The 24,425-nt window shown below is 37.5% G+C and overlaps 1 protein-coding gene across 1 annotated transcript in view; it reads left to right on the top strand.

Annotated features, from left to right (window-relative positions):
- The window catches only part of LOC137925403 (uncharacterized), a 91,576-nt gene that overhangs the window by 23,825 nt on the left and 43,326 nt on the right, over positions 1 to 24,425 (top strand). Inside the window, exons 2-4 of the mRNA XM_068768835.1 lie at positions 13,066 to 13,255; positions 13,647 to 13,834; positions 14,736 to 14,831. Coding sequence (XP_068624936.1) covers positions 13,105 to 13,255; positions 13,647 to 13,834; positions 14,736 to 14,831 — 435 coding nt within the window. The 5' untranslated portion in view covers positions 13,066 to 13,104. The remainder of the gene's footprint in view (positions 1 to 13,065; positions 13,256 to 13,646; positions 13,835 to 14,735; positions 14,832 to 24,425) is intronic.

Here is a 24,425-nt window from a genome sequence, read left to right as displayed (position 1 = left end):
TATTGTAGGACGAAGACAATGTACCTTTGTGTTTATGAGAAAGAGGTTTCCAGTAGTCTTCACACTTCACATTGTGTAGTATGTACGTAATGGTTCTAGACATTGAAAAGTAAGAAAAGGACCAATATTTAACCACTTCCGCACATGCAGTGGTAGTCGTGCAACAAAGTGTACCGCCCGTCAATCCGCTGAAAAATGCGCATGCGGCAAACAATGCGAATTACACAACCGCTACCGTTAAATCATTCAACACGTGTTTCACCCCTCCACGGGGCATCGTCAGGAGTTATGTTACACCGATTAGTGCTAAACACAGAGCACTAATGGGTGTAACATACTACATAACGTCACTGCTTAGTGATATTCATGTTCCGTTTGTTCGGAGGGCCCTTGCGGGCGCGCGCGGACTAGTTCATGTCTATTTCGCCATATTGACATCACGCGGCCACCGGTCGAGCCAGGCCGAACCATAACTGAGAGATTTCTAACTGCCTCGCGACGTACACATATTTCATTATGTTTGTGTGTTTATATTTTTTATACAAAGAACTCTATTATACGGTACAAAGTGTTTATGGAAGAAACATTTTTGATTCCATACGCATTTAAAGTTTCATAGAACTGTTAACTAAACACTTTTGCGGCTAGTGGAGAGTATTTTTTACTATTATTTTTATAAATTATAAACTACCAAGGACTGACTATATTTGTTTTTGTATTTTGTACTCATTTTTGTGATAATTCATTTTCTGACAATTTATGTGTTATACGAGATCCGATTTTTTAATAAAATCCGCACAACATTATTATCATTATACCATTTGAAAGAATTCAAAGCATATTAAAAGTAAATTGACGGAAAAGGCTTATTATTCAATAAACGAATATTTAAATAACAAGAATCCTTGGCAGCGATGTCGCCTGATTATTTTGTTTTCATTTAGGCTGTATCTGATAAAGTGTATATGTGGTAAATCGTTGTTGTTAAATTATTAAAACGTGTGTTGTTATGGAGTTTCTTTCTGCTACTTTTACAAAACTATAACAACTTGCGAGGCAGGGTGGAGTCAAAAATGAAATAGATGTAAAAAAAATAGACGGTTATAGCTCCTAAAAAGTTCTAATGTTCAATAAATGTATTTTATCTTTATTTTTATGATCGCTTCGACACCCGCTATTCTTTCTCCAACCGAACCATTGACTTAATAGATAACGCTATTAGATATTGTATCAGTCATTTATCATTTACATATATATGATGATAAAATGAAACATGCAAAAATAAATGTATCTAATAAAAATAAGGTTAGGTATGCCATCACCAGGTGTTCATTGTTACTGTACCGTTGTTGATTCTTCTGCGGGTTTCCTCGCTTCTCATTCGAGCCTTCCTATGAGGCTGATTGTGAGTTTCAGGTTCACACGTCATCACTGGGATCACATACCTTCGTCTTGAGATATCGCGGTATTTTGTATGAGGAGGTGTTTCGGATCTTTCGGAACGCTACCCATCCGAGTTGGATTCGGTGATAAGTTTCTTGTTTCTAAACTTACATAGGTAGAGTTTTTGTCGCAGGTATATCCTCCGACAAGTACTCGGGTAGGCGCGACATGGGCATTAGGCAGTTATTTCCTCTTGTCCATATTTATTTCCAGGTCTACTTGTCTGCAGGCTCCACTTATATAATCCAGCATTGATAGGTCATCGAGCTGGTAGAGGTCGTGTGCCTTCCGCGATGTGGATCGACGGCGTAGTCAAGGCCGTGGGAATTCGCTGCGTCAATGTAGCGCAGGACCAGTCGTCGATCCTCGGGGGAGGCCAATACCTTGCAGTGGGTCTATCGGCTGATGATGCATACGATGATGAAAGGTGTGGTCTCCATGCACATTGGTTATTTCAGTCGTGGAATATTTTTGTATTTTTGATACGAATTCATATAACATTTATATTACATTGCATACATCAAGTGTTATATATGCGTGATGATGATATTGCAATTTTATTCATATTGTATTTTTATTAACAAAATTATGCGAAGACTTAGTACTTTTAGAGTCACATCTTGCATTTCAAAACGATGTCAATGTTTCGTTCTGCTTGAAGTATTTTCTTTAGTTGGCGAACTTTTGTTTGTAAGCTGAAGAAAATAAACATTTAGTTCTGAGGCACATTTCAATAGCTGTTATTGAGACTGTATTCTGAAGTAGGATAGTGGGAATTAAAAAGAGAAATATATGTTGTGCATTTTTGTGACTACTGATATATTATATTGTACTTCATTGGCTTCCTTTTTCATCGAACAGACTCCTCTCCCTGGCTACCAAGTTTCAATGCTTTAGAAGCATGTTCTAGAAAGGAGTCGATGTTCGTTCTTGACAGGCCTAGATCCTTCAGCAGGTTATATAATGATTTAGCTGTTGTAATTCTCATTCCCGTATCTAGCACAATTTCTAGGACTAGGAATATTATGTTTCTATTAGTACTTCACATTTTTATGTTCTAGAAGAAGCTCGGTCTAGAGGATGACGCTGTAATATTTCTCTAACTTAAAGTAGTAAAAAGAAAAATAGAAAGACTTTACTTTTATCGAAAGATTTAAATCCCCGTTCCTGTCTAGTAGACTTGTAGATCTATGTGTCAACAGGAGAGTGTGTGATTGAGCATGAACTATATATTTCTCTCAGGATTAGCTTGGATTGATAGCTATTTTTTTACAATAAAATTTTTTAGTTTTCAATTTTTTTTGGTCGCGTTTCTGCGTGTCCCAATGTTTACTAAGCCTTTTAAAGTATTTTTTTAACTTAAATCTTAGTTTCTTAAATCATTGAATTGCTGTGAGTGACTAACACCGAGGGCCACCGGTGCGGTTGAATTGAAGCCTCGTTTTCGCGTTTTGAGTTTGTCCCCGGTTGACCCCGAGTTGACCCCGAGTTGTCATTACGACCATTTCGTGCGGGGTTGTGGCAGGTAGGTATTTTAATAATCGTTTCCTTAACATTTCGTGAGCAGTTGGATTGTAAATTCACACGCGGGTGTCGTCGGTAATGATGTGCAAATGTTATAAAAGAGCAAAACGAAAGATATTGTGAAGGACAAAAGTAAAGAATGAAAGATATTGTGACGCATGAAAGAGAGTGATAAATAAAGAAATTACTGAAAAAAAAATTATTGAACAAAGTCCCTGATCCCAAAAAGTTAGGGGTACGTGAGGCCCCCAATAGCAGGGGCCAAAAAAAAATGATGTGCAAAAAGCTAATAATTTCAATGAAAATGTTTTGTGCAAACGGGCGATAGCGACGACCCATGAGCCCGGCGGCAGCGGTGGCGGCCGCGACCCGGGCAACCATTAACCCACATTTAGCTGCGCAGCTCGTGAACATCTGCCGCAGCGCTCGCTCGCTGCGCTTCATTAACTATTAGCGTTGCAATTGCTTACTGAACTTATACACGCACATGATGTGTGTGTGTGACGGTGACTTGAGGTGACGAAGAACCATTCGAGCAGTCCTTTTACACTTGCCCGCTTTTAATTTTTTTTTTAATGGTCCCCGCTGTTGGGGACCTCTCGTTCCCCTATCTCGTGTGGGACAGGGACTTTTTATTTTCTAGTAATTTATTCATATTTTTTATTATTATCATTCTTCTCTTTCATTTATCATCTTATCTGTCGTACTGTTTCTTTCATTCTACAATTTTCCCAGTCTTTCTCTTTCATTCCATTAGCCATGCCCGCTTTTAATCACAACTGTATGTCGCGCTCACGGCGTCATAATTTTTTACGAGGCTAAAATGTCGCATCTACAATTGCTTAACGATGACCGGTTTAGATAAATATGCATTAGATAACTCTATCGGATTATAATTTGTTGTTAAGTTTTTGAAATTCAAAATCTGGCGCAAATAAAGAGTGACTTGCGTACGAAACTATATGAGTTATATCGCATCTCGAATGTTCGACAAGGACCGTCGTTTCTTTTCTCACGCACTGCAGAGTGATAGTGAAAATTTAAAAGGAGTCGGGGAATATCCAGCCACAGTTATATACATAAGTCACAGTTAAAGTTTTACAAATGTATAAAATTAGGAGGTTAGGTCACAGAGACAATCAAGTAAGTAAATTGTAGTGTATTAGTGATTTTTATGGAAATTGGGGAGATGTTATGAGAGGCGACATTTGTAAGGAAAATAATAAAAAGTAACGGAATTTGTGAAGAAACAATGAAGAAAACTGAAATAAAATGTGAAGTATGAAGATGTAACAAAAACTAAAATTGAATTTTTTTTATCATATGAATAATAAAGTCCTTATCCATACTTGCAAGGGTCGAAGGAGAGTGCCCAATAACTAGGCCATAAAAGAACCATATGAGTTATCGATATAAGTCTAGATAAGAAACAACATCTAAATCAGATGTTTCCGGACTGTTTTCTCACAGACCACTTGCGGAATTTAGCTGATTGTTGTGAATCTTTGTAGCCACGTTTCTACCATATTCCCATGTTGCACTGAATATAGTATACAAAAGGATTGACATGTAACAGTCGTTGAACTTCTTAAATGTCTATGCCTCACCTTAGCCTTTTAAAATTCTTAAGTCTCTCTATGTAACGTATATAATTTTTATATTAAAGCGAAGAGATTAAACAATCCAATTACCCAACTGTGAAGCGTGGACCCCACGCCACCTACCACTGGTCTACATTGATAAGTGAAGAAAGGAAATAAATTTACTTGGACTCCGGGTAACGAATTGTTGTTGTGTTGACATCAACGTAGACCCCGTCGGTTCTCCGACGGACCTCAGAGGGTCGCCTGGACATCGTAGCGACCTAATGATCAAAACCAGTGATTCCCAAAGTGGTCTATATCGACCCCTGGGGGTCTATGACAACCTGCGATCTCAACACATACACTGATAATACCTATTTACTTACATCATACTATCTTATAATATCAAAACATTTACATTATTTATAAAAGTACCTAAATAAAGTAAAAAAATATTAATATTACGTATATTTTACATAACAGGTACAAAATTTTATTTTGAGTAGTTTAAATTTAAATTCAATTAATAAATGTATAAATTAACATGTGTTTTTACTTTAAGTTTTTAACACTAAACTACACTACAGTTAGAAATTTACAGAACAAGAATGGCAAGGGGTCTACGACACAAAAAAGTTTGGGGAACTCTGATCCTAAACGAACGGCCACAAAGCCGTTGGCTTGTTTTGTCACGCGTTTATATAAGAAATCAAGTTTTACACAACACTTTAATCGTTCATCTAAACACTGTTACATTGTACACACCTATTAAAAAAAAATTCAAGGCCTGCCAATACTAACGTACTGTATCTGCTAAGTGTTGTCTTATAGTCTTGTCAGAGTATTTTAAACTTTATAATAAGAGAATAAAGATGTTAACACATCGATGGTTTGACTTCTGTTATAACACGTGTTGAAGGAGCAGAGAGTAAAACATCTATAACGTATCCAGGGCTGTCAAACTTTATTGATTAACGTTTATATTTTTACTAGTACTTTGTGATAGGCTTACATAAAGTTAAATTATTGTACAAGCCCTGATATTTGACATCTTTTCCTATATGCCCTTCCATTTCTGACGGAATTTTAATGGCCCAAACTACTGAGAGTTATTCAACAGTTCCGCAAAGTGGATTCAGCTAATAAGAATTATACATTTTTCGCGTACAATGTAATATGATCAGTATAGTTTATAGTTATAATAATATTTAATTACCTCACCTGAATCTCTTGTTGTCGCACCGTCAGCTCCGACTGGCACGTTCGTAGAATTCGTCCTTTGTTCCTGGCGCTATCTCTTTGTAATTTAATATGCTGGTTTCGTTTCTAATTCAAATCCTTATTTCTAATTTTTGCATTAAATACCCCTGACCTAAGCAGTGAGTACATTCAAACGAATGTAGCCTCTCAGTCAACGGCTTAAGAGATGAATTAGCGGTGAACACGCTCTTTATCATATAAAAAAGTGTTTTCATATGTTTACCACGACAAGTATTTTTTCTTACAATTGTTTATTCACGTAACTGAATGCGGTCAACGTACACCTGAGCCACGGATTGGGTTCGTGTATCGTTCACACGTAATTACAATAACACTTGTACATTTTCTTTGGTGTGACTTGCTCTGCTGCTCAAATGGCATTTGCAGATTACACGGGTGTGAGGTGGCAGGTCGCTGAGTGCCTCAGGCAGGTAAGGGTTCCCTGATTTTCAATCTAATTGTACTCGTGTTTTTATTGTATTACTAGCTGATCCCGCAAACGTTGTTTTGCAAAAAAAATTAAAGTTTTTAATTAACAAATGTAAGATAAGGGTTGATCGTAGAGGGGTGAAAATTTAGGTTTGTATGTATTTTTGTCTGCTGTATCATAATAAAATAAAAACCAAAAAAATTGTCTAAAAAATTAAAAATAAAATTTAGGGGTGGACCACCCTTATCACTTAGGGGTATGGAAAATAGATAGTAGCCGATTCTCAGACCTACTGAATACGCATGTAAAATTTGGTAAAAATCGGTCAAGCCGTTTCGGAGGAGTTCAAGTTCGAACACCGTGACACGAGAATTTTATATATTAGATTACCCTCTGCGTTTGACCGAGCTGTGTACTTGCTATTTTAATGACGTTCTCTATTTAAAATAAGTTATTTCCGATCGTATTTTTAAAACAAATCATTTAGCGAGCCTGTGTAAAAAAGAAATCGAGAACAGCTGAACCGATTCGGCTCTGTTCTTAATGAGAGACAAAGTGTAAAGTATACAAGGAAAATCGTAAAAACGACACTTTTCCTTTGTACGCCAAAACTGCTCACTGTTTAGAAGTTTTGAATGCTGTCTATGTTACAATAGAATATAAAGTTTGTCACGAGTTATGTTACGCAATCTTAAAGTATTAAAATTTTAATTCACAATATCTCTTTTCGAGCAGGCATTTACACGCACTTTTGAGTTGTCAATTTAACATTATAGTAGTGTGTTATCGCAGGTCCTGACGCTGATCTGCTAAGAAAATCTGGCTACATACTTAACTGTTGCTCTTTATATAACAAAGGAAATAAATAATAATAGTATGCAATTAAATGAAGTGAGATAAATGTACAGAAATTGTTTCGCAGGATGTGGTAATTACAGAATAGACAAAGGATTATTATTAAAAAGTTAGTATTATTAATCAACAATTGTCGTTGTTGCGGGTATTGTATATCTCTTTGAAGGACACGAACTTTAACGCGACACAAATTGTTATTCGGCTGTGGCTACCTTCATTAAAATACAATAGCGCACAGCCTCGTGTCCTGGCTGTGCTTGTCGTTGCCTCGTTCTATTATTTTTATATCCTTACGTTATCTGCTTGAATAATTTGTAGTACATACAAGGATGCCAGAAGAGCCTAATTTGACAGAAGCTATAAAGCTATAGATAAGGTTAGAGGCTTGCGATCTCAAGTCGGTTCGATTCCCTTGATGCAATCTAAAATACTTCACATTTTGTTCAAATTGCCACTTCAACCGCCAACCCATTTGCCCAGTCGCTGGTTGTGGGCAACGTGGGACCGGTGGTCGTGGCGATCTTTGCTGTGGGCGACCATTGGCTGAAAAGAACAAGAAAAAGTCGCTAGCGTTTTTAAAGCATAAAACAAATTTTGCTGTCTGAAGTTTCAAAAAGCAGTTAATACCATCGGTTCAAACATTTTGTTATGTATGAAATTGGTCGTACCGACATAGAAACCTTCTCAGACTCATGCACAACAACTTTGCATAAATATCATCAAATGATAAAATGCGTAGTTTACTATTCTATAGAGGACATACGGATGAACATTTATTTATATATATATCGAAGATGTGCATTTTAAATACTCCTGTTCGGTTCTGTACTGTTTTTGGATTAATAGTTTTTTTTTTTTAAATTTGGTGTGCCTATTATAACAGATATTGGCGTTGTGTTAAATCACCCTTCGTCATAGTCACGTGTTGTTTTGACAGTGCCTGTTTTTTTCTTTTTTTTATGACCCCCGCTATTGGGGGCCTCTCGTACCCCTATTTATGGTGGGATAGGGACTTTATTAGCATTTAATTTATTCACTTAATTATTTTATTTTCATTCTCTTCTCTTTCATTCTTCACATAATCTTTCATTCTGTTCTTTTATACCACAATTCTGCTTTCTTTCCCTTTTGCTCTGTTTTACCATTCTTTCATCCTCTTTTCATTTTACATTTTCTTAATTTCTAGTTTTGTTGTATCACATTTTTATCTTTATCACAGTTTAATATTATTTATTTTTACATATCTTTTTTGTTTTTGTTTTTGTTTGTTGATGCCTAACTTTTATTTTTTTCTATTGCATATTGTATAATTCTTTTGCAACAACTGAGGAATTCTTTCATGGTTTCTTTTCCGCCTATCAGGGAGGGTATTGTCTCCTCCCTGATTTCAACGCCAGACCGGCACTCGAAGCCGTGACAGTGCCTGTTCTAACTCAGAGATATGTCACGCAGACACACAAATATATCCAGCTGTGATTTCTGAATATTGAGCCATTCACTATACCCCGGAGCATACACATCTCCGTAGTAAATTTTCGCAGCACGTGACCAATGATTGTAATTCGAAAGTGAATGATTGCCCGCAAGCGCTGCCTGGTCGCGATCACTCGTAGAACAGATACCTGCGTTTTACTTAGTCACCAACTCTATTGTCTGTTAGATAACTTTGTTCATTTACTGCAATATCGGTGTGATCGCTTTGATTTCCCATACAGTTGCGTATTTCTCTACTCGGTCGATTGCTGTACTCTGAAGTATTGTTTAGCCGATGAAATGTTATCGCATTGTTTATTGTAGTTTTAGGATCTTGTATTTTAGGACGTTCTGGTTCATTTAAGAAACTTATAATTGTTAGGCAATAAGCACAAGAGTGTCGCTGCGAGGTCGAATCAGAAACGAGGAGATCCGCACAAGAACCAGGATTGCCGACGCGACGCAGCTCGAAGAGTTGCGTATCGTTCGTGCAACCGATGGCCGTTGGGGCCGAAAGGTTCTCGAGGTAGACGCGACGTAGTTAGATAGGCATCTCGCTAGGAGAACCGACGACATAGTAAATGTTATGGTTAGTCATTGTGACAGTCTTTGGTGGAGGCCAAAGCTTTGCGCTGGAAGACCATCGACTGAGAAAGACAGAGATTGTGAATATCAAATAGTTTCAAGCGTTGCCTTGCGGAAGTCCATCCTAAGTAAGAAAGGGACTAATATATAGCTACTTCCGCTATGCAGCAGTAGTCGTGCAATAAAGTGCACCGCCCGCCAGCCCGCTGATAAATGCGCGTGCGGTAAATGATGCGAAACCCAACTACCTCCGTTAATTCTGAGCACTTGGCACTAGTCGGTGTAACATTACTCCTGAGGATGCCCCGTGAAGGGGTGAAACACGTGTTGAGTGAATTAACGGTGGTAGTTGTGTAATTAATCATTGCACGACCCCTCCTTACTTAGAGAGTCCCTTTCTTACTTAGAGAGAGATTGTGACAATAAATAAGTTGTTAGTGATATTTTGTTTCAAGCGGCGATGTACTTTAAAGGTGTGTTTAATAAGGGTCGGACCGTTGAAGGCGAAAGCCGGTCGTCCGCGCCTGGGTCATCGCTAATAACTAAATATAAAATAAACAAACAGCGAAGTGCATTGAACCCGCCGGGCGCTGCACAGTGAGCACGCTCGCACTGCGGACCCGACTTTATTGCGTCCCTGCACATGTAATTCCCTCGGCGCAGTGACCGCTACTACACTAATGGCCCTTATTGCTTTGATTTAAGTGCCATAATTGTTTATCTAATCAATTATCTTATCACCGCATCGAAAGCCGCGGATTTGTGCGATAGCCGCTGTACGTCGCCGCGTAATTTGTTTTGAATAACACAACGACTGCACGAATTGAACAAATGTTGTGAAACTTATATAAAGAATGTTTATACAAAAATATCGGTACATAGTGTATTTACAAAACATAGTATCGTACGTATACGTGTTGTAATAAAATTTACCTAATTCAAAACGCATAGTAAATTGACGAAAAAAGCTCATTATTCAAAATAAATTATTTAAATGATAAGAATCCTTGGCAATGACGTCGCCTGATTGTTTTGATTTCATTTAGGCTATGTCTGATAAAGTGTATATGTGTAGATCTTTGTTAAACTTTATTAAAAGATGTGTTATTGTAGAGTATTTTTTAGCAGGAGTGTTGGTCTATTTTAGTTTCTGCTCTACTCTGCTTCGCAATTTGTTATAGTCGTGAAAAAGAAGTAGAAGAAATGCTAAACAAAAGCCTTTAACACAAATAAAAAAACGTTGCCGCTACCAACACGTACCCAAAAATCTAATGTCTTTTACTAACGAAGTGTGTAACCAATATAACTAACTATATATTCGAATCTCTTTTAATCTGCGAAAAGAAAATGGTTATCTAATAGAAAAATGGATAAAATCAATCTCATCTCATCGTCAGGCATGTGCGGATGGAAACAACCAATATAAACAAATAGAGTAACGAGGAACATAGGTTTAAAAATAGAGTTGTTGCAAAAGTTCTTAAAACTTGCCTGTACACTGCTGTGATTCTATAGCTTCGTATTATTGTACGCAATTACTATAGTGTTATGAAACTAAAAGATGTTACAACGCAGGTGATCCCTAATTATTAAGAATGACGATCTTAAGATTTTGGTCTTCAGCGCAGCCTAGGACGTCCATCTTCAAGGTGTACAGAGGGCCATGTTTAGCTCATAGACGCGGGCCGGCAAACCGGTGCCGAGTGATCCTATTGAGATCTATGGACGTGATGATGAATGTCTTTGCAGATGATAGGCAGATAGATGATAGGAAATAGGATCAGCGTTGATTATAACCAAATTCACGCAAAAAAATTTTGACATAACATGAAAGAAAAAAGATTTAATAGTCAATGGTAGAAAACTAAAACGATAATAGAATGTCATTCATAGATAGGAAAAAACTGTTTTCTGTTATCAGGCGTGTGTAGAGTGATTTTCTGGAATGTATTTTGTTTGTTGAAATCACCTAGACGCTTATCTGTGTGTTTGTGTTGTGTGCATGCATTTGAGATATATCCGAACGTAATGTTTGTGTTAAAAATAATGTACGTGTGTTTGTTTATCGAAATGAGGCAATGGAATGTTCTCTTAAGTTACATTTGAGAAATCGGAGATTTTGCTTCACTGATTTAATTTTAACTGACGTTAGTTAAAGGCTATGAATCCGTAATGCCGCGAACAATATATCAAAATCCGTGTAGGACGCACTGGTTATTTCGTAAAGGTTTAACTTGATCCTTTCGTTGCAATGGTAGACGATCATAGCGGCAGCATCGCCTATCCGATGCACGACGTCGCATACCGCCACACTTTCTTGTCGTTTGCAAAAATAAAGTAGGTAATAAAAATAAATAAAAATTGAGATCGGGACAAAAAATGAACGGGTCAAAAATTAGAATTGAGAATAAATGCTTTTAAAGAAAAATCAAATGGGAATTGTAAAATATATTTATAAATTATTAATAAATAATAATTATAATAAATAATTGTAGACAAGGATATAAAACAAAATGTATAAAAATTATAATTTTGTAAGAAATGTGCCGACGGATGGAAGATATGTAAATATAAGCAATAAGAACGAAAGAAAATGTGAGGCAAGGAAGAAGATAGAATGACAGATGTCATGACTGACGCGAGAAGAAAATTAAATAAAACGTCGTTTAAAAACCAAGTTAAATCAAAGTCTCTGTTTAAAAATATTACAGGGGAACAAGAGAAAAAAGTAAAAACGGAGGCAATAAAAAAATAGTAGCCGATCTACGAACCTTGAGCCATTAAGTCTACCTCGGACAAAAAGTCTGTCATGGCATTGTCTATTTCCGGCATAGCATACCTAAAATATTTGAACAATAGAAAGTAAATGATTGTCGAAAGGCTAGAATATTCGGTACTCCCCTGATGGTGGTGGTAGCCAGCCGCACAATCCCCAGCACTGGTCAGGCGGCTGCAAGTCGAGAGCAGGGAGCGCCGGTAGTTCACAGGATGTGTTGCTTCCGGTGCAAGGTGATATAAATTCAACCTCAAGGATTGTAGGAAATTTTTAGTATAAAACTCGCACCCCTTTCTGTGGTGCGAGGCGATATGAAGGCTATGGCGTGAATTAAATGATGCCAAGAGAATGAAATGGACCAAGACGTGAATTTGTAACGTAAATTCTAATTGGCTCCGGCGCGTGAGACGACACGTAGCTGGTGAACGCAACCGAGGCCAGAATCCTTCTCCCGGGCAAAGCTGTAAAATTCTGTCGCTGGTGCGCGGGCGCATTAGAATGTTTGTTATAAAAACAAAGGTCCGCTGAACCAATAGCACGCTTCCTCGATCCCACGCCACTTGAGATGTACCGTTTCCCGCCAAGGGTTGAACAATTTTTTGCTGTATTGCGATTTATGAGATGTTTCTGGTGTTTATATTGTTTTGGTTAAAATTTTATGTAAGATTTATGGGACGTTAACTTGCAACGTTATAATTTCTAAAGAAACATTACTATTAAACATATTCAAACTAAATTCACAGTAATTATGATCTTTGTCTCTTTCGGGAGACTCCACACGGGTTATTAGATGGAGTAAGGTTTCAGATTGCAAATCTGAGTGACCCGGCGCCGGAACCAAGAGGTAATGTTAGTTCTTCAAGTGGTCTGGGTCGACCTACTGGATTCCATAGGAAAACAAAAAAATGGCTTTTGTTCACCTTTCAATGTTGACAGATATTATTTTGACGTGTTCAGCAATTGTAGGCAAACTTATATTTTCAGAAAGATAAAATGTGAACATTAGATCAGTTTAATGTTCACATTTTTTTATGAAGATTTTGGAATATTTTCGGAATGTATAGGTGTTGACGATTCATCACTGCCACTTGCGGCAATGGATCAGTTTTAAAGTTTGCTTGTGTTGTCGTCCGCAGGGGCTGGCCGGCGGTGCGGCGGGGCGCGTCGCGCGTAAGATGCGCTCGCTGGTGGCGTACTACGCCGACGTGATGTCGGGCTGCGCGCTGGGCTGCAGCGGCCGCGGCGACTGCATGAACGGCACCTGCCTCTGCGAGATCCGCTACGCCGGCGACCACTGCGCCGGGCCCAACCTGCCCTACCACGCCTGTCAGCAAGCATACCTTTATATCACCAACTAGTACCTCAACTATTGATCTTTAGTGGAGACAAGATGCTGGACGTAGTTAACGACATCAGATAAAGTTGGATGCAGGCCGTTTCCGACTGAAGGAAGCAGCTTAGTCCACCACTCCTACGGCTGTAATGATGATGACGATCCTTGTCCGGAGTCGAGGTGCTTATTAAAGCACGGTAATGGGATCCTGAACTAAACCGGTTCAATAACAAAAAAGTTATTTATGATTGAGAGAGCTGTAACACATGATGATGAAGGGTCATCATGCACGTCCAAGGATATAGTTCAATGGCGATGTAGCTGTGTGCGTACGTTTGTGTTAATGAGCGATCTTCAATGTATTTACTGAGGTAAACGTTGCAGGCATCGGCGGCGTGTTCCTGCTGGTGGCGTTCGTGTGCGCGGTGCAGCTGACGATCTGCGTGATCACGGAGTACCGCCGCCTCAAGGCGCCCACTTTCCTGCGCGCCTGCAAGGTCACCACGCAGAAGATGCTCTACCTCGTCGCCTTCCTCGCCTCCCTCATACGCGGCGCTTACTTTGTCTCGCCGGTCAGTAATCATCATCATTTTATTAGCCGGCGTCCATCCGCCACTGCAAGGTATAAGCCTCCCCTCCAGACGCCACTATGACCGCTCCAGCGATTTCCCGCGACCTTGACAATGTCGTCGCTCCACCTAGTAGGCTAAATTCTCATTATCAACATCACCTCAAGGTTGCAATTGTCCACAGTGATATATAGATGCTAGCTTCAATTTCATCACTCACACTAACGGTTGAAATCGGGGATTCCCAAAACTATTTCGAGCAAATAATCGGATAAAATAAATGAATCGATCCTCGTTTTGCAAAAGAGATCTATTCATATCGCTAGATCCCCCCAACCTACTTTAAACAGCTGGTCTCTAGTTTTTGTTCCGTTCGCACAAAACATTTACAAATATAAAAACTTTGAGTGATGTTATTATTTTCCTATCAAAGTTACTAATATCAGTATATTTAAAGTATTAAATAAAACTTTGATTTGGATAAATTAACAAAATATAATTTTTTAGACTTTGTTGTCCTCCAAAATTACTTTTCGCTTATGTCGGCCCCATAGGAAAGCCTAAACCGAGATCCTCTGGAAACCCTCAGGGCCATGGAGCTTTCGCCTAAGCTTAGATAGCTTATAGAGAGCACGGTGGCCTCCTAATTCGGTGAAATGGTAGTGTGTAGCAATCCGGACCTAGGCTCTTCCGGGAGAGCTTCGTTACTTTTGTTTTAGCTTAACACCGGCGGAATCTGCTGATTCCACATGGCAGCAGTGCAAGTCGGCAATTGATTTATTCGCACAATTTCGCAATAACACGCGCACAATTTCGCACGTAACATGTCCTTTATAAATGATTAAGTGTAGGAATCTCGCAAACGATATAAATTTGAATAATTTTTCTGTTTGTTCGGTTGCAGTCGGCGTTCCAAGAGGGATGGGCGACCAGTCTGCTGTCAGCGTACTACCCGCTGCTCATGTCGGGGTCGTCGCTCATCGTTTGCTTCTGGGCAGAGGTCAGTCATTTGTGACCTTTCAATTACAACTAACAACTTTTTTAAACGACTTTGAAATATTGCGGTTCGCCAATAAGAATAAATACACAATACTTTTCACACGAATGTTTTTTGTTGTGAAACGAATCCTTTCAATTTTGACAGTGCTTAAAGAAACTTATCTAAACAGTAACAAAATAAAATACAATTTGAAGGCAATATGAAGCTCTGCAAACCCATTACTGATGATAGCATTTTTGGTACAGTCAGTAATAAATTTTGTAATTGATCGATTTAAAATTGATTTTAACTTGTGGATTGACTTTTCTTTTGATATAAAAAAGGATCGAGAATTTTAGTTTCATGAATACTAATGTAACATAGGTTTCATTATCACTTCTTTGCATGGTTTTATAGGAAAAAATTTAGATTTTTATCTTACACGAATTTCCTAAGTGAAACACGCCCCCAACTATACCATATTTTACATGTAGTTTATTTTTACATATTTCGTTTGCTTTTCTGCGGCAATTATTTACCATGTATAAAACGAGTTAGGTGTACTAGAAGATAATTCATTTTCAAGGTCCCTAAATATATTTTATACCACAACGCCATCTATCAACAGTGTATCGAAGTGTAAAAAAATTACATGTTAGTTCTTAATAATCTCCGTAGATGGCGCTGAAGGCCGTGTATATTGTGCGTTTTTGTGATCACTTTCAGTAACTCCTACCTAAGCCGTTCCAAACTCCTTACGCCCCCCTATGTAACATACAGGATTTTTAACTTAGAGTGAAAGGGTTAAATTCGAGTCGAGTCCACCTTCGAATTGCCCCCTTAACAATCAAATTGCCCGCATTGTGGGGCGCGGGTCTCAAGTTGAGAAACACTGAGCTGGAGCAATATCATAACTTAAAAAATCCTGTGCCACAACAACTGTGATACAAGGGTACCTGACTAACGTGCTCGTAAGCATAGGTCTATAAAATTGTATCTTTCGATAGCGAAGAACTAAAGTGTTGGCTGGACTTCACCTTTCTATGTAGCTCCGCGGCTGTCCCTTGCAAACACTTGCAAAAATCATATGTGATACCTGTAGGATGCCACCGAAAGTGATTTAAGAAGGAAAAAAATTTGGGAAACCATTAAATTGAATGTATGATATTACGGAGGTTTTACCAAGGATTTTATTGTATAAGCGTACATGGGGTTTACTAAATAAAAGGAGTTTTAGTTTTCAATTAAATTTTGCCCTAATGGCGGTAATATAGCGTCACAAAAATATTCCAGTTGTGTTTATTCGTATCTAATTATCTATAAGAAATAAGACGTTCCGTCTGTATAGTGTTCAATAGATTTAAATTCGTAGTCGCGTGACACGTGACGTCGTCCTGTCGAAATGTAATATTATAGTCCTACCGAAACCGCTGTACCGCGTCTTGTGGAAGCGCGGCCGAGGGGGGCGGGGCGGAAAAAGGAAGCAAAAGCGTTGACGGCGGAGTGATGGAACGTTGCGGCCAATACTCCCTGCGTCATGCATGCATTCCATCGGCGACTGACTCCTTTTATTTTTGAAACCGGTTGCATCCAGCCACCCGTTTCGTCTTCATAATACTTGTACGTTTGCAAATCTCATATTTCATTACGATTTTTTAATTACCTTTGTCAATAATCGGCACTCGATTCGTCACGACGAAACCCAATTTTCATAAATTTTACTCGAGGAAATCCAGATGTGTCAAAACTTGAGTAATTTTGTCCTCTATGTTGCATAATATAGTATGACAAAAGTAAAGTAGTTTTTTATGTTTAACAAGTACAATGTTAAACATTAATTTTCGTTGTAATTTGATACAGCGATGCAGTTAAGAACAAATTGAGAAAGAAAATATGAAAAAATTGGCGATTAAATATTCGAATAACGTGCGAGTGACTTTCTCAAATTATCGATATACACCAATATCTCACTATGCATCGTGGTTACGTTCCAAAAAAACACGACGCAAATTAAAACTCCGCAAAGTGAATTAAGATTTTCTATAGCAAACCATGTAAAGATCGAAGATAGGTTCCAGGGTCACGAAAATACTACTTGAAAATTGAACAAAATAAACATAAAAAAAAAACAAAAATAATATTTTCTGCCAATAAATAAATTGGAATAATATTTACTTTTTTGTAACCAGAAACAAAAAGTAAAAATTTATATAAATTTATAATTGTTTTTTAAAAAAAAGGACAACACACTGCACTACTACACACTACTTAATTGAAATTGAACTCTTAAAATTAGCAAAACAAAGCGAAAATAAAACTGTATTCAAATTGCGTTGGTTTTTAGTTAGAAAGGGAATCCCGAGTTTTGATGGCATGGCGCAATTAGAAACAAGTGTTGCATCTTTTAGAAAAAAAAGAAAATTTAAAAAAAAATTAAGGACTTAAACCCAAAACAACGCAACCTCGAAAATCTAACGACGCACAGTGAAAATTAGTACTAATTAAGCAACGGCGCAACTTCGAAAAAAACGCAACGACGTAAAGCAAGGTATTGGTGTTCACATTATAATGTCAATCATGTAAATGAATCAACAAATCAAGTTATAATATCAATGAAGTAAAAACTCTTGAATGGTATAATCAAATTTAAGACATTTACCTCGTGGAACTTTATTATATAACATATACCATGTTACAGACCTATAATAAGATTTTTTTTAATTGGAATCAGGCGTTATTTTGCGGAAATCCATCCTAAGTAAGAAAAGAACCAATATATAGCTACTTCCGCTATGCAGCAGTAGTCGTGCAGTAAAGTGCACCGCCCGCCAGCCCGCTGATAAATGCGTATGCGGCAAACAATACGAATTACACAACTGCCACCGTTAAACCACTCAACACGTGTTTCACCGCTCTACGGGGCATCTTCAGGAGTTATGTTACACCGATTAGTGCCAAACACAGTCTATGTTCCTTTTTTTACTTAGGATGGACTTCCGCAAGGTAATGCCTGATTCCATTAAATAATTGAGACATGTCTTGACCGAGACCTATATCTGTGCTCAGTTCACTATAGTCACAACATTACTTGGGTATATCTCTCTTCGTGTAAACGTTTTGGTAACAGGAGTACGATCTGAGTAAAATATTCAGCTTACGGATTCAATTTCGATTCAATTTCGATGAAGCTGCAGTAAACCGAAAATGGCCAGCGTAACATATTTTACACCGTATAGTGTTTGGTTTAGAATTTCGCAGTGTATGCACGTGTTCACGTAGACGCTCATTCAAGACGAGCGCCTGTGGTGGTGATGACACGTGCTCGTAGTCGAGGAGCTGTCAACGTTTCTACTTCCTTATTAGGGATCTGTGTCAAAGTCAAAATATATTTTATTACATAAGATCATTACTATCATTTATAACTGTCAGCTTAAAATTACGATAATTAACGGAATAGGTTTATTATTCAATAGACAAATATTTAAATGACAAGAATCCTTGGCAGTGATGTCGCTTCGTGATTTTGATTTCATTTAGGCTGTATCTAAATATAAAAGATGTGTTGTTGAGGAGTTTCTTCCTACTTTTTGTCAATTACAACACCTTGCTGAGCAGAGTAGAGAAAAAAATTGGTTAAAAAACACTTTATCAGACAGCTTAAAAGAAATTAAAATAATAAGAGTTCTGTAAAAAGCTCCAATGTTGAATAAATTATTTTATCTCAATCTTAACGTTGGTTCGTAAAGCAACACCTTTAGAGTATTACTCACTACAAACTTACAATTTTGTTTCCTTTAAATTAGAACGATTATTTCTAAACATATTTATCATGAACATACTCAGAAATGGAATAACAGATGCCTTCTGGTGGAGCATGTTCTGATAAATTTCTTGAATTTCCTAAGAGATAAACTTACCGTAACGTTTGACGACAGCTGTTGAACAAAGATGCATGTTTGTAAATAACGCAGACGCAACACGATGCGCGGGACAACGACGAGAGGTAACGTATCGATTGACGTTATTCCGATGACAAATCTAACAAATACTCTACACAAGTGTACGTTTCGGTTCGTCTTTGACGATAGAAGTATATTCTGAAGCTGTATGTTAACTTTATTTTACTTACGGATTATTTACCAACTCGGTATTTTATTTAGACGACATTTCGTTTTATTAACGTAACATAATTTGGTTAATTGTCATTAGTTTTAGATATTTTTGGAGTTGTGGCAAGAATGAAACCCGTGCTCAATCATATGTATGTGCAAAATGATGATGAATTAGACATAATGTTAACGTTACTGGCTCTTGGTCTATCGCATTAGGAATTTGTTGAATGAGATGTAAGCGGGCCGTTAGCATTCAGGCGGTGTATCTGTATCATTGAATCGCGACACGCTCCGGTTATATAATCGTTGCTCGTATTTTATACAAGTTTTATATGGTATTAGAACCTAAATTGATAAATTAAAACAGACTTTTGTTATATATTTGTAATGGAATAAGCGTTTGTCTTCCATCTCACCTGATGCAAAGTGTAGATGAAGACGAAGCTGGTACACGCCCATATAAGAGAAACCTGTTCACTCTACTCTTAAAGGCTCCAGAGTTCAACTCTTCTGGAAAAATAGACCCAGGCAGGTCGTTCTAAATCTTGGTGACTCTCACCAAAAACAAGCTGTCACACCGTTTAGTTCGACTTTTGGGTATGTCAACAATGTATGGATGAAACTTGCCTGCATCTAGTAGTCAGATAAAGGAATGGTGATGGCTGAAACAGTTAGAAAAGAGCCTTCGAGCACTCTCCAAAGGGTATCCTATAAAAAACCTATAAGCTGGCAACTCGACGACAATGCTCAGGGGTGTGTAGTGTGCTATTTGAGAGCTTTTTGTTGTTAATATACCTACGGGCTCTTCGGTTGACTGAGTCCAAAGCTTCCAGATGATATTTGCCTGCACCATTCAAGATTACATATATATTACTGAAAATGGATCTACTGATCAATAAATAAGGACACACCGGTAGACGCACGCGGGTGTGCCTCCTGCTAGGTGCAGCGGCGATATAATCAAGATTTCTAGAAGTTGCTGCATATGCCTTGCAGTGTGCGAGTATCAGTTGAAATGAGAGAGTGTAAGTGGTGTGGAATTAACAGCGGTTAAGGTTTTATAAATTAGATATATAATTAAAATATTAACATGGGAAAATCCATGACAAAGGAATCTTTTCAACAATTATTATTTATGGAAGGAGTGTATAGACGAAGTTCACCAGCAGACGTGTAGCGCGGGAACTCGGCGCGCGGTCGCCGGTGGATTTCAAAATACGAGCCGCGCACAATCCAACAAAATGATGTTCGTTTTCCCACGCGTGGGGATATAATATTGACATTACGCGACATAAACAAGGACGCGACGTGCGGGACCCGACCTGATAAATATTTATGTTCTTTTACACCGATATAATAATTGAACACTTGTGAGTCGTGTGACGTCAATGAAAAGTTACATATTTACGTACCCGGCAGAGTGTGTTTTTGGGAGATAAAACTGTAATTGAGACGTTCTTATCTGTTGTTCAGCGAATACGCGCAGAACTGTTAGCGATCGATTTTTTTTTTCGTTTTGATAAATATATACCACGTAATGTTTACCGCTATCTCGATATATATGTTTACATAACAAAGAGTATTAATTTAAAACGATATAGTTTTATTATAACGTTTGAGATAACAGACGCCAAAGTTATTAATTAAAATTTTGTTTTATGTAGTGGTGTACTAGTTTTAGATCAGTTTAAACACAGGGATTGGCTCTAGGGGACGAAAAAGAAATCAAATTGATTCCGTGCAGTAGGAAGTGCCGTCATATTCCAACCGATTATCATTCCGATGGACTTGATCAATACGGAAAATAGACGTTATGTTCTACTTACAATGTAAATATGTATATGTACATCGAGAGAGCAATGGAGAGGGATGGGCGTTTGTAGCTTCGTCTGCAAGCGGGATCTAATGGGGAGTTCCGTAGAAAGATCCGGGTCACCGAGCGCTGCTCATCTGCAGCGGCAGTGGACTCGAGTTGTTCCCTAGAGGTGGACCAATAATATAGTTGAAGCCGTAGCAAATTGATGAAAGCACGAGGAAAGCAAAAGACTGGTCATCGTGTAGATCTTTGATGAGACCTGTGCCGTGGGCATCTGTCGACTGACACCGTGATGATGAACTCCGTGTAATCCAACACTAGGCACTGTGTAATCCAAGGCCCATGAGGCGAGAGACTTGATCTGCTTGTGGAAACAGTGACCCTGAAAATAATTCTCTTTAATAATGTCATTGATGCAAGGGGTGTCCGCAATTTGTTAGCGTTACGTATTCGCCACGTGTTCGAACTCTGTTGACTGTACTATATACATGTAGACTAGAGTTCTCCAAACTTTTTTTGTGTCGTAGACCTCTTGCCATGTTTTTCCGTGTTGGATAGACCCCCTACTTACCTGACATTGATTTCCTGTAAATTTCTAACTGTAGTGAAGTTTAGTGTTAAAAACTTAAAGTAAAATCACATGTTAATTTATACATTTATTAATTGAATTTAAATTAAAACTACTCAAAATAAAATTTTGTATCTGTTATGTAAAATAGTATGACGTAAGTAAATAGGTACTATCAGTGTATGTGTTGAGATCCACTATCGTGGACCCCCATTTTCATTGCATGGACCCCCAAATTTTTTTTCGCTGACGTAGACCCCTTGCAGGTTGCCATAGACCCCTAGGGGTTGATATAGACCACTTTGGGAATCACTGATGTTGGTGATGACAGAGGTGCGATATGCAAAGGACAAGAGTGATCAGTTTAGATTTGACGATTGTGACGAGGCGAGCCCGCGCGCAGTGACCGCAGCGCCGCCAGAGCGCACGCGCGCCGCACCACGCACGAACTCGCTCTGCGCCTGCGCATGTCAGTGATGTGTTGTGTTGTGTTTAGAAGACGCACGGGAGAATTATTTAATTCTATTAGGTAAAATGTTTACTTTATTATCATTTAACCCTTAATAGTGTAATTTACGAATGTGATTTTTTTTAATATTACTGTGTTTGCTTGAGGGTCTAGAAGAAGGGAAAATTTTTTTTTTATTTCGTTGGAAAGAATATTATACAACAGTAAAATACATACAGACAACCTATAAAAATATTAATAGTAATGTGAAAATTCGGTTTAAAAGATTGGTATCAAAATTGAAACTCTAGGCTATTATGGGTTAATTTTAGCGGTGACATTTAGATTTATTTAATTTTTATAGTTATTGAAAATATGTAAAAAATGTTATTTAAATATAATATATATTTTATTGGAGGTAACAATTGCTAATAAAATTTTTAATAAAAAAAATATCATAAAATCCTCTTTTTAATTAAAAAAATCACTATTTTATTTATTTATGCTTAAGGTTCATTTACGTAATTTATTTGCGATCAAGTTAAAGATGATGTATTGTATGTTATACTTCTCGTTGTCACTGGTCATTCCGGTGCATTGGTTGATATTGTTGTTCAATTTGGATCACCTACTGGTCATTTCGGTTTATGAAAAGAATGCTAGAAGATGGTAATTTAATAGATATTAGAAACAAATTTAAATAAAATATGCCAAACCTTAAGGCAGCGTTTCGCAAGTCGTAACTTAGGAAGCACCGCCGCCGTACGCAACACTTGTTTTCACGTGCAAACGGACGGAATACGATCTGTGATGTGTGTGGCTTGTCAACTATAAATGCGTGTTTGTATGTAATCTACAAGTTTTGGTAATACACCTATCCCCCGATTTACACGGTAGATACGTTCCTGAGAAAAACGTGGTAAATCGAAAAGCTTGCAGAAAATGCATAATTTTGCTATTTAACAGTTGTGATATTTTTTTAATAATTTTTGGTATACACATAAATAAAAACAAAATGCGTTGACAAGTTAAAATATTTAATATATTACGGAAACACTGTTTTTTATTTAATTACAACAAATTAAAAGGAAGAACAAAAAAGAAATTACTCTCATTCTTTTTTCGGAATAGAAGGTTCGAATTCACTTTCATCACTCGAAATTATTTGTGCCGATTCGATGTTGGAAGCAGAAATATTTACATTATGAGAGATGGTAATAAGATCGGTTCTTAAAATAATAAACTTTTTTGTAAAACCGTGTAAAAGCGAAAACGTGTAAAACGAGTAGCGTGTAAATCGGGGGATAGGTGTATGTTAATGATGTAGTTATGAGGGGTCCATTGAAATCAGTTAAATTTTTAAAGTGGTCTTTGACAAAATAAGTCTGGGATCATTTGATCTGGGTATCTTCTGTCAAATGTGACCTGACTCCTGTAGTTTGTTGTTAGTCAATGACAATCTTTGCGCGCCTGTTGCTAAGCAAGTTGACCCGTATATCGTAGCATTATTCACAGAACGATTGATCCGACATGTACCGAACGTTGAAGGAATCGTTCGTTATATTATATTTATTTGGATTATGCAAATGAGCGAGTTTTTAATGAACGCGCCGTGGAAGTGGGTCTTTGCCGGTCGCTCGTAGCGACGCAGAGCTCACACGCAATAGTCGCATATGGTCAAACGTTCTTCACCTATTTCAAATATGTAAAAAAAACCACAAACAACATTCATTAGGTATTTGATAAGGCAACCTTATATATATACCTAATTATATACTTTATAACTAGCTTACACTTTGACAAGTATTTGAACAAGTGTTTTACCGTAATTTAGTAATGTTTTAATAACGAATTAATTCTTAAAATTTTGAAATCAAATATTCGGGTGTGACTTGAGATTAGTGGCCATCCCAGCGGTGGTCGACTAAGTTTTGCGATTTACTCGCAAGTTTACAATACAATCTTGTATAATTCAAACAGCGTGTATTAATTATATATGATTACTATAGCTCATAAAAAAAGTTTCCAAAAGATGGGCACCGTAATACCACACTGCAGTCGTCAACCTGTCTGCCAATCTATTATGGTATATCCCCATAGATATCTTTGGGAGAGACCTATGGCATGCAGTGATCGCTTAAGGCTTGAAACCCTTTCGTTTCAGCACTTATATGTTGAAGAGTTAAATTAAGCATAAAAAGAGTTGTAACAAAGTAGGTGCCCCGGGGCGCTTCGTGAATTTAATAAAGTTCCCCTCAACTCCCCTTTCCCCTTTGAATTTCGTAAAATCTATTATAATATCTATAAAAGAAAATTCCTACATTTCTAACGACAAAGTCTTATATGGTTACAAAGATATAGACAAGTCACTACATCCGTGGAAATCTCTTATTTTGTCTATTTACAATCATTCAGTATAAGGCGATCACTCTGATTTTTGTAACTGTGATTTTTTTATAGAAATACTTAGTACAAAGTTTTCAAGTATAGATAGTAAATTATATTCCATTTTAGAATTTTGAAAACATTTTTTTCTACTACATTTTTACGTAATTTATCATTTAAACTATTGATTTTTGGATCGTGTCTATCATACGCTAATTGATGTTAAAAGAGCTTCACACTTACCTCTTTATTGCGTTTACATATTTATTATACCTATGACTATATA

The sequence above is a fragment of the Battus philenor genome, unplaced genomic scaffold (genome assembly GCF_028537555.1).
Source record: "Battus philenor isolate CCGP_79_NKW_IND1 unplaced genomic scaffold, ilBatPhil1.0.hap1 SCAF_27, whole genome shotgun sequence".
Taxonomy (NCBI): domain Eukaryota; kingdom Metazoa; phylum Arthropoda; class Insecta; order Lepidoptera; family Papilionidae; genus Battus; species Battus philenor.
Note: the sequence above shows the minus strand (reverse complement) of the source record. Positions and strands in the feature narration are given on the sequence as shown.